Source organism: Sardina pilchardus, chromosome 13 (assembly GCF_963854185.1).
Source record: "Sardina pilchardus chromosome 13, fSarPil1.1, whole genome shotgun sequence".
In the NCBI taxonomy this organism is placed as follows: Eukaryota; Metazoa; Chordata; class Actinopteri; order Clupeiformes; family Clupeidae; genus Sardina; species Sardina pilchardus.
The window spans coordinates 2,454,725-2,470,316 of NC_085006.1; the positions used below are offsets into that span (position 1 = coordinate 2,454,725).

General features: G+C 43.4%; 1 protein-coding gene across 1 annotated transcript; it reads left to right on the top strand.

Moving 5' to 3' along the window:
- Window positions 1–4,744: 4,744 nt before the first annotated feature.
- LOC134100014 (SPARC-related modular calcium-binding protein 1-like) lies at window positions 4,745–13,600 on the top strand. Its single transcript, XM_062553065.1, has 11 exons — window positions 4,745–4,768; window positions 5,749–5,920; window positions 6,184–6,299; window positions 7,670–7,769; window positions 10,160–10,210; window positions 10,397–10,456; window positions 10,555–10,635; window positions 11,013–11,202; window positions 11,541–11,620; window positions 12,017–12,110; window positions 13,312–13,600. The coding sequence occupies exons 1-11, from the start codon at window positions 4,745–4,747 to the stop codon at window positions 13,598–13,600; spliced, it is 1,257 nt and encodes a 418-aa protein (XP_062409049.1).
- The last annotated feature ends 1,992 nt before the right edge of the window (window positions 13,601–15,592 follow it).

Sequence of the window (15,592 nt, forward strand, 5' to 3'; positions counted from 1 at the left end):
AGCAATCAATTGTGTGAGACACATCTTCCAGAGAAATGCGTTTTAAGAATATCAGTTATTGATCCCACTCAGAAGTTGTCATATAAGTCTAATTGTATATCAATATGGACAACGTGATTCTACAAAGAGCTGTCTGACCTTAGTCTAGCCTATTTGCTTGCCAACCTGACTTCTCCCTCACTATCACATAAATCTAATTCTGGTTAACTTTTATTGTGAGAAGATAAATGGAATATTATGGAAGCCCGAGAATATAGTTGAAGGTAAGTCATGTTTATTCTTAAGTGATCAGTTTAGTATTGTAGGCAGTTTAGCCCTCTGGAGAATGTGTCCCAAAAGAATAGTCTGTTATTTTAGTGCAACTGTATGCCTGTTGCTGAAGTGGGTGGGGGTCTCCTAGGCCTATAGAGACCGTAGAGTTTGGAGATGACTTGGTGCGGGACCGACAACAGTCTAACCCGCTATTGGGTGTTTCTCAGGTTCAGGTGAGTGCGCGTCTTCTCTCCCGCACTCTTTTTGCGCACTGAAATAGCGAAGGGATATCGCCTGGAAAGCATGAAAAAGTAAGCCTGTTCCACCTGGTCACTTTAATACTTTGTTACTTGTATAACTCGATCCGAACGCTGGCCGTGGCTGCACTGCACATTGCTTCACGTTTCGCGTCCTGGACCACAGAGAACGCCCTTTCCAACACCGAACCCCGCGCGTGGGCTGTGGCCGCGGGAACCATGCTGGCGTTTACCTTCACCTGTCGCGTCCTCCTCCTTGCCCTTGTGACAGATACTGTCCAGACAGTTGACAAGTCCCAGGTAGGTAGCCTATATGATTCCGGTGTAATTGAATGTACGTGGATGTACAGTAACTTAAGTAGCCATTTACTATCGACACGTAGGCTATCCTTAGTCGAACGAAAGTTTTGATGTAGCCTAAGCTATATTATTCAGGTTAACATTTATGCAACGATATGAAATCTCTTCGTTATAGCCTACTATGTCTTGAGAAATAGGCTTTCTAAAGATTTCAAGTTAGCCCTGGCTAGACTATGATTGTTGTAACAGAATGGGACCTGTAGCCCATCTTGGTGCCTTTAACCATAATTGTTTTAGACATATTGGTGTACTGGTGAAAATGTAAAAGACTCAAAAACACTAAAAAGTCTACTGAAGTAAACTAGCCTACATTGAGCATTTATTCATATAAACGTGTGTTTTTTTTTTCTCACAATTGAGTAGCATAGGATTTTTTTGTGGTGGACAGGTGAAAATCTCACTGTTGGTATAGAGGATAGCTCATAAATTGTCCTCAGCTAGTCCTCTTCTGGGATTTGGTGCCTGACAAACACTGTGAAGACCACGTTGTACATTAGACAAGCATAGGTCAACCAGACCTGACCACAGGCAAAAGAACTTCCAGAGGAAAATATTTTACTTCTATTCCCTTCTGTAGCCACATGCTGAGGTGGAGATGTAAATGTGTGCTCCAACAAATGTATTGAAATACATGTGTGAGGTTGTAGTCATCAAAGTTTATGTCTGTCAAGTATATTAATGTATGAGGCTTGTGTTTTGATACAAACTAGTTTCTAATATTGCACCTGCTTATTGGCTGCTTGTTGATGCTGGCCATGTTTTTCACCTTGACAAAGTGCTCATTTGTCTTTTGAGTGTGAGAGGCTATATTGCTAGACAAACTGTTCTCTCAAGAAAGCGCTTTTTTTCCTTTACTACACTGACGAGGAGGGAGTAGAGCTTATATAAACTTTGCCTATGTCTGTACAAGTATATATTTAATATAAGATATTCATAAGTATGCAAGACTTTCACCTGCATTGCGTCTCAACCTAAACATCATATTTCGTCACCTGAGGGTACTCTCCTGAAATATTTTGATATTTTCCTTAGCAGTTGTAAAATCTGTCAGGTTGGTATGGGTTGGCTTGAAAACACTGTGGCCTTGTTCTCGTACAATCAGAACAGTGATTTAAGAAACACTGTGGTGCACACATTGTGGTTCATCTCACAGGGGCTGGCCAGCACAGTCTACAGCCAACCTAAATTCGCTGGTGTAGTGAGCTCAACCCTGTCACTTGTCCTGAAATATATCTGCCATCGAAATTCTGCTCTGACATTTCATGGAAAAAATGAGGGTGAACTCATTGAAAGGAGATTTTGTTTCTCTCTCCTCATCGTAAACAATCAAGTAATGACAGAGTACCCCCATCCTTCTCAGACAGTTCATTCAGACTTTTTTCCTCAGTGAAATTATATAAACACTGAAATGTAAGCCGTCACTGGCTGAGCCTTTTTTGGAGTGAGAAAGAGTGAGAGAAAACAAAGAGCCGGTGGACATAGACAGAGACTTATTGAAGATAACCCCAGGAGGACGCATGCAATGAGTTAGGAAGGAACAATTGAGTGTGTGAATGAATGGATTTGCAAAGTGTATGTGTGTGCAAGATGTAAGGATGTAAAAGGCCATGTATATGGATGCAAGTGTGTTATGTTTGTTTAGAGATGACTTAGATTTTTTTTTTGCGGGGGGGGGGGGGGGGGGGGGGTATACTGAAGGCATTTTTCATTCATTAGGCATTTCAATTTCGCAATTCATCATGCCAAGTAAAGGAAGGAATAGATCAAATGATTAATGAAGTGAATACTGCTACAGATCCAACATTACCTAGTCTGTTCATGTATTTTCTCCGAATTCTGTATGAGACAAGTTTATGCTATGAATCTAAAGGTGTGTGTGCTGTTCTGTGTGCATGTTGATGAGTCTAAGCATTGCATACCCTACATGTAAAGGTTTCTGTGTGTGTGCTGGGCTAGGGGGGTGTTGGGGGAATTTGGCTGCAAGTGAGGTGACTGGCCCTGGAAGCATATGTTAGCAATTTAACACATGTGGGCGTGCAGGCCGCCATCCGAGAGCTTGTCTCTCTCTTCCTCTCTGGTGAGCGTGCTCATTAGAGAGACGAACACACAGTCCTATTTTTCACAGAGAAGCCCCAGTGAAACTCTCTCAAGGACATTCCTTCTGCCAGCACCTAGTCGGGAAATACAGCTCTCTCTAGTCTACGAGAGCCCTGCCTTTGCCTGTAGAAAACTCAAGAGGCTCTGGATCCAGAAACATTTGTCTTACAACAGCTCATGCAATGTCAAGGATTCAGTTCTTTGTTTAGATTTAGATCTCATGAAGGAGCTGGGTTTTGTTATTGCTATGCTATCATGAGGTCAAAAACGTTGCACCAAGATATTTTCATATACAAGCATATCTTGGAGAATGCAGGATGTACAGTAGGTCTTGTTCAGTGCTCATGGCAATGCCAGAGAAACTGTGTAAAATAGTGATATTGCACTGAAGAGGAAATGAGCATTGGTACATAAATACATACAACCAAAGCCCTGGTACTGCATCAATGCTAATCAATGCTCTGGTATAACCTTGGTGATCTCAATGTGCCCTAATTGTATTCTATGTACTGTTTTTAGTCGGCATTGTTCTTGGGTGAATGGAAATAGCTTCTTTGTTACAGTAATCAGTGTTAGGCTCACTTTTGTAGATGTGTCTGAAATGTTTGGATAGAGGCGCTCTGGTCCCTCAGCAAGATGTCAAACAGAGATGCTAGGATGTAGCCCAATTCATGGACTGCTGACAATACAGCCTGTTACTGTATGATGCCCATGCAAGAAGATAACATTACATCATACTGTAATGTCACCAGGGCTTCAACAAGTGCTGTGTGTGTGTGTGTGTGTGTGTGTGTGTGTGTGCGTGCGTGCGTGCGTGCGTGCGTGCGTGTGTGCGTGCAAGAGAGAGTGTGAAACAGAGTGTGTATGTGTGTCCTGAATGTTTTCTCTCTTTTTTGGAAAAGGAGTGTGTTTTCCTCCCATGCTCTAATGCCAGTGGGCTTAAGTGAACAGCATGGGCTCATGAGGGTGGGATTGTCCTTGTCATTAGCACTGTTTATTTATTGAACTTCTTATAGAAACCAGCACCCTGCACAGAGCTGAGCAAACCTCAACATGCACACGTATTTTATTGCACTCACATAACCCTCCACTCCAGTGCTGCATCGCTCACCTTCATTTGCTATCACTGGTTCTGTAGCTCCCCTGTCTCTTCCTCTCCCTCTGACTTCCTTTTGTTTTTGCTCTCATTATCTCTTTCCCATGCTACTGACTTAGCGCAGTTCAGTTCATTCCATTTTCTTGGCCATTAGTAAAACTGTATATGTTTGGAAACCAGGCAGCAAGACAATTTTTTCAGATGTCATTACTGCAGTCATTTTGGATGTGGAAAGGGGTGCACTTTTACACTAAAAACGCCATAAGCTAACTTTGGGCTTCCTTGCCTTAAAGTTCAAATGAAAGTAAATCTGAATTAAAATGCATTTCTCCCAGTCAGAGATCTTTTGTAAAAGTGCATTTTCTGCTGCTACTGCTTGGTCCTGCACATTCTTTCCACAAAAATAAATCAAGCTTGACAATTTGTCTCCATCTTCTATTCCATCCCCTACCCTTCTAACTGTGTGTGTGTGTGTGTGTGTGTGTGTGTGTGTGTGTGTGTGTGTGTGTGTGTGTGTGTGTGTGTGTGTGTGTGTGTGTGTGTGTGTGTGTGTGTGTGTGTGTGTATGTGTGTGTGTGTGTGTGTGTGTGTGTGTGTGTGTGTGTGTGTGTGTGCGCGCATGGTTTAACCCAGATTAGTCCAGATGGGCTGATGATAGGCACTTTGCGGATGTAGGGCCCACATGGGTAGCTCAGGCTTTACTCAGGTAAATGGTGCCTGCAGTAATCTAATCTGCCTATAGGTGCAGGTGTACTGAGAATATGTGTTTAGAAGCATTCATTGTGGAGGGAAACACATGACATGGAACCACTGATACGTTGTACCGAACACACTCATGGTGGGAACAAAGTATGGTCAATCTCAAAATATAACTTAACATACAACTCCAAATTCTACTGATCTCTAGACATAACTCTGAAATGTTAAGAAAACCCATGTGAAAACCTTTGGCTGTGGGATTATAGTGTTAAGGCTCATGGTGACACTCATGACACTCACCATTTCATTAAGGCATCCCATGTGTTCATTTGCTTTCCGGGTTCAGCACTTCCACATCTTAATTTCCCCCTACCGGCAACCCTTCACTCAACACCACACCACCAAAAAAAACACATTGGGGCAGTGATTTGGCAGTAAAAGCTACTGTAAAGCAACAACCCAAACATGGGTCATCTACATCTATTACATTAGTTCCATCTGATTTCTTGCCACCCAACCTGACAATTTGACTGCTGAACATTCATTCCTAGGTTACCTTGGAGATGTGAGATTAGTATTTAAAGATTGCCATTTTTAGAATCCTAAAAATTAGAATCCTTTAGAAGGCTGCCATATTACCAAATTTGGAGTAAAAAAAATCTGATTCTTCATCCTATAAGCTTTCCAAAAATATGTTGTTTTTATAATCCTCAAGGGATTGAACAAAATTGCACAAGGAAACTGACTAACTTTCCTTCCTTACCATGAAAAGTTTCTGTCCTCGCCTCCTCTATCCTGACTATTCACATCCAAATTAATTTGCTCATGTCCAATTCAGAGTCTCTGACATGTACAGCTCCCACCCTATCCTGTACATAATTCAGTCTCTTCTACAGTCAGGATGCTCTCAACCTTTGGGAATGTGTCCTGAATACAGTCTCATTCAACAACTCCTATAACACAGGCATATTGTGTGTCCCACCACAGTTCCTGATCACAGAGAACATGTGGCCACGAGGATGTGTACTGGACTGCACTAGGGGGCGCCACCGATCTGTATGTGGCAGCAATGGGCGTCTGTACAAATCCCTTTGTGCGTTCCAGAGAGCCCAGTGCATCAACACTCAGCTGAAGACTGCACCACGAGCCCACTGCATGGGTCAGTGACTGACTTCATAGGATCCAACTGGGTCTAAAGCCAAAACAGCTTCCCCTGTTCTCTTGGAGAGCCTGATGCTGTATGTGTCCCAGCCTGATTACAGTTATCAGATACAGATTATAAAGTAGAAGTTGTCACCAGATATGTGATGTAATTCATGGTAACATTATAGATCACCTTAGGAGTATGAATGCAAAAACATAGAGCAGCTTTTGTTTTTATCAAATTGGCCTGATGTGTTATGCACGTGTATCTCTTCACAGATCCATACAGGTCCAAATGTCAGCTGGCACGCTCGCAGGCCATGGAGTCCAGCATTCATACTGACGCTGTAGCTCTCTTTGTCCCAGAATGCAATGTAGATGGAAGCTTCATGCAGGTACAGTATTAACATTATTACAGTGCATGAAAATGCACTGCACTGTTCTTCCTAGGCTTACCGCTCACCACTTTTTCCGTACGCTATTTTTCGCACACTGTTTAACTTAGAAACTTCATTCAAAATTTGTAACATAGGTCTTCTTATGGACCAGCTTGGTATGACTTTTCGACTTAATAACTTTTATACTTTTTAAATTATAAATTAAAAATGATTAAAATCTCCCCCATAAATTTAATATTGCCCTTCATGACATCACAATCAGGCCATTAAGCAATTAGAATCCTGCCAGGTGTTCAGGCCACCTGCACCACTGATCTATAAAGAATACCTGGATAGAGCATCTACGTCAAAATTCTGAAGCCTCATTGGCGGCGGCCATTATGTGACCACTTGCCATAGGAATGCATAGACAGTAAAAGACAGTAAAAGAATGTTGCCGTTCTGCAACAATGGAATTGGAACACCACGCCGCCAAGAATGTTGCCGTTCTGCAACAATGGAAGCCATTATGGGACCACTCGGGACAGTTCCATTGGCTTCATTGTTGATGGGTCAGCAACAATGAGATAGTCTATCCAGGTATTCTTTATAGATCAGTGGCCACCTGCAGCAAATAGGCTAGGCCCTACCTTGTCCTAACCGGATAAGATTAGCGATAAGATTGATTGGCTCCTAGAATCCTGCAATCTGATGGGCTCCCAGAATCCTGCAATCTGATTGGCTGTTGGAATCAAGCAATCTGATTGGCTGTGAGAAAAGTCTTAAACTACTCAATTATTTGACTGTTAAACCATTCCAACTGTCAGTTGTCATCAAGTATGACTCCCGCCAGCTGTTTCCTCTGACCACAACTGTTTCTAAATAAAAGTTTCGTTTGCATTTTATGTTTCCCATTTTGTACTGGTAATTTACTCGAAATTACAAGTTTCAAGTGTCATATAGTTTGCAGTATAGTGAAATTCACCTCCCTTCTATAAGATAAGAGCCTGAAGCTAATCTCTTCCATTTTGTGATCCTGAATTTGTGGCATGACGTGTGTTGCATCAGCCAGCAAGTGCTCACCTCTTCTATTGCCCCTCTGTGATAAGAATGTACAGATGGACCAGCTAAGCACTGAGACAGAAGATTAATGAACTGATTGTGTGACAGAAGTATTAAACTCTCAAGAAGGTCAAATACTTGAAAGAATTAAAACACAGGTCATTATGTCCATGATAAGATATGGTCTGACACACATCCACATTTTGTGTAACCTGACGTAATTTAGCAGCTGGTGTAATATAGCAATACTTACAATACAATACTTACAGCAAAGCTTGCAGTCTGTTTCTGCCTTCTTCCCTTAACCTTCTCCCCTTGCTCTTTAGGTGCAGTGTCACAACCAAACAGGCTACTGCTGGTGCTCCACTTCAGATGGAAAGCCTGTCAGCGGAACCTCTGTCCTGCTTCACAAACCCAACTGCACTGGTAAGACACTGCCCAGGAAGGTAATTAGGATTCTAGGGACAACTTTACTGAGACACACCAAATATCCTTCATTTTTGCACCGTGCTGCTTAATGAATTTACATGCAAGCAAGAAAAAGGCAAAAATGTCATGTGATTTACCACTTCCTCATGTCTTTGACACTGACGAGTGATGACCTACAGTGACTATGCTGTATAAGTTCATCTACCTGGACGATGGTGGATGATGCAGCACTGGTTTTATTGATGGTGGTGATGATTAAGTCCTTGTCAATCCTTCACATGGTCAGCCGTCTACTGCTGTGTCTTGCCACCTGAAACCTCCTGCTGGGGACCGAGCCTTTGTGGTTATCTGTGGAACTCAATGGATAACAGATATGGGCTTCCCACTCAGCCTCCTCCTTCCTGTCCAGAGCCTCTGGCATCAATAGTCTGTCCTTTTCTATGTTTTCTTGTGGTCCTTAATCTGAAGCTAAACATAATTATAATTATTAAACATAATAACATAACTGCAATTCAATGCTGAACCATTTTGATGTTTTAAATGTGAGCTTACTTTCTGGTGCCAGCAGACAGACCAACGGATGTCTGCTGACACCAACAGGTGTGGGCCTGGTTAGTACTTGGATGGGAGACCTCCTTAGAAAACTGGGTTGCTGCTGGAAGTGGTGTTGGTGGGTGATCAGTAGGTGCCACTCTTCCCTCTGGCCAAAAAGGTTGACCCCAATGACCCAGTGAGTAAGGGATTTCCTGGTATCCTGGCTCGTCTGGTCCCCCAATCATCCCCCAGTGTAATTGGCTCATTCATTCCCTCACTCTCCACTTCATGCTGGTGTATAGCGAGCATTCTGGCACATAATGACTGCCGTGCATCACCCAGGTGGGTGCTACACATTGGTGGTGGTTGGTGAGGTTCCCCCTTCCCTGTGAAGCGCTTTGTGTTGAGAAAAGCGCTATATAACTGCAACGTGTTGTTGTTACAGCCCACTTCTTGCTCCGAGCTCAAGTCAGTTCTGGTGATGCAAGCATACTTTTTACACAAGAACTTCTCACCCAGAGCCGAGTCCACTTTATCTAGGAGACTGTTGAGCACAGCTTTCACATTTTAGCCCCTCTGCCATTCAGGGCTTTCCATCATCTTCCCTCTGTTCTCCTAACTCTTTGTCCAAAAGCCCTCTTTTCCAGTCTAGTTCTGCCGTGGTCAACCTGATTCAGCTCCTTGATTAGGAGTTTTTGTGGTTCCTTTTTGGTGTTTTTGTTTTTCTTTTTGTTTCCATCCATGTCTTCATCAACGTTAAACCCCAAAGCCTCCAATTCTCTCTTTAGTTCCTCCAGTCTGTATTTTTGACACGTCTCTTAATTGCTTTACCTGAATCGTGCTCATCCTGCCGTGCTGCCAGGCAGCAGGCTATAAGAATCAACAGAACCAACGTAAAATTAGATCGCTAGAAATCAAAGTTCTGAACATCAAATCATCAAAAAATCTTAACCCTTCCAATTTCTACACAAGCTCAAGAAAGAGTGAACAAAATGTCTAGTTTACCCTGTCCTATGTTCTATGGCATCATGATGTTGCCTAACCATTTTTGGGATCCTAAACAGAATGGTTTGATGCAAGACTTTGAGCAGCTACGGCTGTAGCCCCTCCGAATTCTGCTCTCGAGGTGGTGACATATCATTCCATTATGACGTATAAGCAGATATGATACCCACAATCTTTCGAATCATTGTCTCTCTTGACTCTCATTGTCTCTCTTGACTCTTTTGATTATGTACAGTAATTGTCCTCATATCCATATATTTACTAGATTATTTACTTATTTATTTAGCATTTTTCATACTCTGACGGCATTCATAAGTGCTTTATAAGAAAATAAAAGGATAAATACGGTGAACGGTGAAAGGAACGGTGAGAAAGAAGTCACTAGGTTGCGGAACTATGTTTGTTAGTGGATCTGTGAAAGGTGGTAGATAATAACCAGCCCCATAACACCCACATATGCTTTTCAGTCTGCAGAAACCCTGTTAAGGGGGTCAAACACAAAAATGGAAAACAGTCCAGGCAAAGATGTACATATCTTACAGTATAATGTACCACTGCAAAGGTTCAGTCCTTATTTTCAGTTACATGCGCAGCTCAAATTTAGATATCTGACATTAATAAATATATAAAATATTTGGCTGTACACATGTAGACCAAGATGAGCTTAAATGTGTACTCACTATCTCTTCCAGGTTGGCAGGTCTGTAAATGTTGTGTAATGACAGCATCTTAAAACATACCAGATGTGCTTGTAACACTGAGAGGCCTCTGTACTAGCAATAACATGAATGACTTCTTTTAAAGGATACTGCTGTTCTTTATGTTCTCCTATGTCTTTTGTATTGTAGGTCATCTCATTGAGTCTGTTCAGGAAGATGATTCAGAGTCAGAGCAGAGAGGTGAGATGCATACAGTAGCTACCGTTTCCTGTTGAAGTTGACTATAATGGAACATATTGGCCGTGTTGCAATCACTGAACTGTGCTTTCTGCTCACACTGACTCTTTCACTTCTGCACTGTTCACACTTACTAATTAAACTGTAAACTCATTAGTTTTGTGTCTGGCCCTTTGTGTCCCTGCGCAGATGCTAGTCAGTGGCGGCTGACCCCTGACCCTGAGAGGCTGCACAGCCCATCCATAGCAGGTAGACAAACAGGAAATGGAATCAAATGGAAAATGTATTCAACAGAAAAATATGTATGTGCATGAGGCCTTTATTTGTTTTCCCACCTCCAAATGCAGGCATCACTGCCCCTCCTTTCTGGGTGACCATTCAACTAAACTCTGACCCAAAAGGCAATCGCTCAGCTAAACGACCCACAGGTGAGAGCAGCCTCATCATACACATCAACATTCGGCATTGAGCATAACATTACCATATACAGTACACCCACACCCACACACACATACACACACACACACACACACCCACCCACGTCCTGTTCTGAATCTTAAACCCATTGAAATATAATAGGGACTTTCTGATGGCAAAGCAATATTACCAGATTTCTTCCACAAGTGCTTTGCATATGATTACCCGGCTGAAACAAACCTCATTGATACTAGTAATATCTGCACATTTGGAGAATTAAGACTCACCCTCTCATTTAGCTGTATTTATTCTCTAAGAAATGTGAATCATTTTTCCTAAAAGGATTGATGTGTAATGATGACTGAAAACTGGCATTTTGTCCATGCAGAGCCAAAGACATGTGAACGAGAGCGAATGGCGCTGGTGGCAGAGGTGCGGTCCATGTGGCAGGAGGAGCGCTTTATTCCAGAGTGCTCCACGGACGGCCGCTACAGCCCCATCCAGTGCCACACTGCCACAGGCTACTGCTGGTGCGTGCGGGTGGACACCGGCCGCCCACTTCCTGGCACCTCCACCAGGTAGAGCCAGCAGCAGCAGTGGGCAACACACACCTGCCACAACAGCTGAAGAGATTGGGAGAAAGAAAATGATATACATATACATATTTTATGTGTGTGTGTGTGTGTGTGTGTGTGTGTGTGTGTGTGTGTGTGTGTGTGTGTGTGTGTTTGTGTGTGTGAGAGAAATAGGGAGAGAGGGAGGGAGAGAGGGAGGGAGAGAGAGAGAGAGAGATGTATTGAAGGGCTTGATGATTGATGCCAGTGGAGGGCTGAAGTGGAGGCTGGCAGTGAAGCGCTCAAGTGTATACCACACACATACACACACCAGCCTTTATTTCTCTCTCCTTTTCCCCTAGAAATCGGTTGCCAGACTGCAGTCCTGAGGAGCCTCGGTCCAGCCACACAACCAACACCTACAGGGACAGACCTCTGCCAGGTCAGCAGGCCACTGCCACAACAACCCCCACCTCAACAAACACACCCAGAGCCCTCAGGATATCTTTAAATATCTCACACCCCCAACACCCCCAACACACACACACACACACACACACACACACACACACACACACACACACACACAAAGACTCTCATAATCTCTTAGTCTCAGTTTTATGATTATGACAAAAGAAAACAAACTGTCTGACATGAAACAGATTTAGTGGGCTGTTGGCTTATAAAATTTATGGCTGCACCTGTAATAACATTACCCCTTCAAATGCCATAGTAATTCATTCTCCCCTCTCTGGTGGCCTTTGCTTACAGTAGTTGTATTTGTGTGCACGTGTGTGCGCGTGTGTGCGCGCGTGTGTGTGTGTGTGTGTGTGTGCAGGTTGCCCAGGTTCTCGTAAGGCTGTGTTTCTCCAGAGTCTGGTCAGAGCCCTGCAGCTTCAGGCCCAGCAGGCAGGACTGGTACCTGCAGAGAGGTTAGACATCCACACTGCTGCTCTCTCACTCTCATCCACATTCTCTGCCACAGTAGGACAATACTCTTGTGGCGTTAGGAATGATTTATCGGATTACCATTATAAACATGACAACATTTCATATTCTTATCTTGAGATGGATCCATTTTGAATCCAATAATTACCGGTAGTCTCTTTTAGTCTGTCTATTTTATTCATTCATTGATACATTAAGTGATCTCTGTATTTCTGACATAGGCATACAGTTTGTCCTGAATTTCAATCAGACTGGAGCCATTGTTCCCACTTCCCTCTTAACACATGACACCCAGTTTCCTCGTGCCTAGTCTGGAGAGTTCTGGTGAGATGGTTGTGTTAAACAACGTGTCCATCCGCTGCTATTTGGCTCTGGTGCTATGGGCCTAGTGCCCAGCTATTGCATTATTCACACAGACACTTCATTATTGCATTTCGTCTTGGCAGAGTGCCAGGACTCCTGTGGAGCTATTTTTTCAATATGTCTCCCCCTTGCTGTTCATAAATATAGACTGTCTTGTTTCCCAAGACTCCTATAACTCACACAAGAAGATGATTAGTGAGTCTTCTCCCAACTGTATCAAGTGGAAGCAACTCAAAGACCCAGTGACTGAGCCCTAAATGAGTGCCTTTGCCGTGGGCCTGCTGTACAGTACATGTGGTGGGAATAGTGCTCTCTGGCTGACACGGTGTCATTGCGGCTGCTTAATATCCTCCTCTACATAAAAGGGGATAAAAGGTGCTGGTGACGGCGGCGTGGTGGTGAAGCCAATATTTGAATTCAAAGGAAAAGTCGATTACACAGCCATGTTACAGAGCTCCATACCGAAGGTTGAATTGACCGTCGTGATGTTCACATGATATTCTTGAATACTGATGAATTCTGCATCCTTCTATCCTCCTTTTTTAGAAAGAGAACCTGATGACAGAGACATGCGGAAATATTGCTGTAACTTGTGATCTTCATCACAGATGTGATTTAAACTTGTAAGCTTGTCATCCAGTTTTGATAATGAGGACACTGCCAAGGCGTGTGACATGTAGTGTTTTGAGGCCTAGTGTTTGTGCGTATCTACTGGCTGCTACAGAATGTGAAGGCTTCAGTCATTCAGTCCTAAGTAGAGGTGCTAGATGAATGCCCTCATCTTCTCTACTGAATAAGCTCCGCCTCTGTCATGTGTCTCAGGGTGGTGGAGGAGAGCAGAACGGAGTCCCCTCTCGGCCCTGCGTCTGACCCCGTGTCCCCCGCCGCACCAGGGCCCACTGCGCCGGACAGCGCCCTCCAGTGGCACTTCCTGCAGCTGGACGTGGACGGTGACGGGGTGCTGAGCGAGCGCGAGGCCCGTCCCCTGCGCCAGTACCTGCGAAGGACACTCAAACCAAGACGCTGCGCCAAGAAGTTCACCCAGTACTGCGACCAGGACAGAGACGCCGCACTCAGCCTGCTGGAGCTCAACACATGCCTGGGCCTGTGAGGGGAGCGCGGGGGGGCGCAGGGGAGCCGAGTGAGGCCTGTGTGTGAGGAGCATGGAGGTGTGGGGGGACAACATGGCAGTGAGGGGGAGGAAGAGTTTGGGCTGAGGCGTGTGTTGGGCCAGTGATGCCTGCCTAAGATACTGTCCCTCCCTCTGTCTTATATGGGCCAAATATGGTACGGTTAAGTTCATGGTAAAGTCATCATCATGTATTCATGTAAATGTGTTCAATTAAATGGCCATTGTTGAGTGTTCAGGCTTCTTTGCCTCACAAATGTACTCTATATTGCACTGAATCATGTGAACTCCATTTCATATACACACACAAAGCTGATTGATTGATTATTAATATTGATTGATTGATCATGCGCCACAAGGCTGCTGTTGCTGTAATTGCATTTAGATAGTAACTGATGGTTAGGCCCACTGCCTAATAGCTTCTTGTGAAGCCATGGTTTCAAAACACTGGGGATAAGATAGAGATACAGATAGGCTGAATAATGAATTAAAGATTGTGTTGCATGGTGGTGATCTTTAACATTTTCTTTTAGTATTGTCTGGCAGTCTCAGGAACAGAGAGCATTTGTTCTCACCTCTGAAAACACATCTCTTACCACAAATCTCAACTACTAGTGCTTTTTATCTCTCTCTCTCTCTCTCTCTCTCTCTTTCACACACACACACACACACACACACACACACACACACACAGACACACACATGCTCATGCTCTCTTTATCCGTCTATAGCTCTTTCTCACTCTCAGTCTGTCTCTGCCTGTGTTTTTGTTTCCTTTCACTGGCATTTTTCCTCCCATACTCCCTTCACACTTGCTCTCTCATTGCATCTCACCCTGGTTCTTCACCCATGCGTGTTTGCAGAGCTGAGAGGGAAAGGAAAGCTAAAAGAGGCTCTTGTTCCTTCAGCAGGTTCGCGCGAGCTGGCACACTTGGGAGCTGCTTTTCTTGGCCAGGTGACAGACTAATTAAAATACAGCTGTGTGTTTATGTACATTCAAGTTTCAAAATAAACCCAGAGCAGAATTGCCACCCTGTCAGCGATCAGTCCCCCCTCTCCTGGCTCTAATGACTCAGTCTGGGACATGAGTGCATCTGACAGGACTGGGATGGGGGCAGTCTGGACAGGGAGCTGTAATGAAGAAACCCAAACACAGAAGCTGTCTGCCTGGATAGGCCTTATGTGCCAGCCAGCATGGCTGTCAGTGAGAGGAATAGAGGCAGAGGTAGGCCAAAGAGCAGGGAGCCAATGATGTGCAGTTGTTGAACTGAACACACAGATTTGAGTACATTGATTACATAATTGGGTTTACATGATATGTGTGCTTTGGTGCTGTCCTTCCATTGCGTTTATCTTCCTCTCTTTCATAGCTTTCTTCTAGTCGATCGTCTATACAGCCTCCTGTATGCAAAAGCACCATCATTTAGCCGTTACTATACTCAGCTTTACCAATGATGATTTATTATGTTACATTAACATTGTTTTCTACAAAAGTATGAGGTAGATTTCTACAAGAGGGGGATTTTATTATAATGTCTTTAACCTAACTATATACTGTATCCATATCTATGACAGCAGAGATGTTTGCAAGAAACATGATTCATGAAAGCTTATTGATACAGTTCCTGCTTCAGGTGTCATATGTTGGTTTGCTCTTTGATTTGTGTTGCTCTGATGTTATACATCCCATATTTACTATATCTATATCAGTTACTGCATATTTTCGGTTTACATTTAATGTTCATGCTAAAGTTTTTGTTATTGAATCTAGGCATACTTTTTAAATGATCAGTAGCCTACCACAATCATTTGTGTTTGCTGTATTCAGAAACTTAATTTCAATGTGGAGCACTATGTTATAAACTGAGATAATAAAACATTCACAATCCATAGTCTCCTAAGTGCTTTTCTGAAATCCAACTGTGACATTTCAGTGTGTTCCATAAATGTTGTTTCTCCTCCATAAAAAGATGG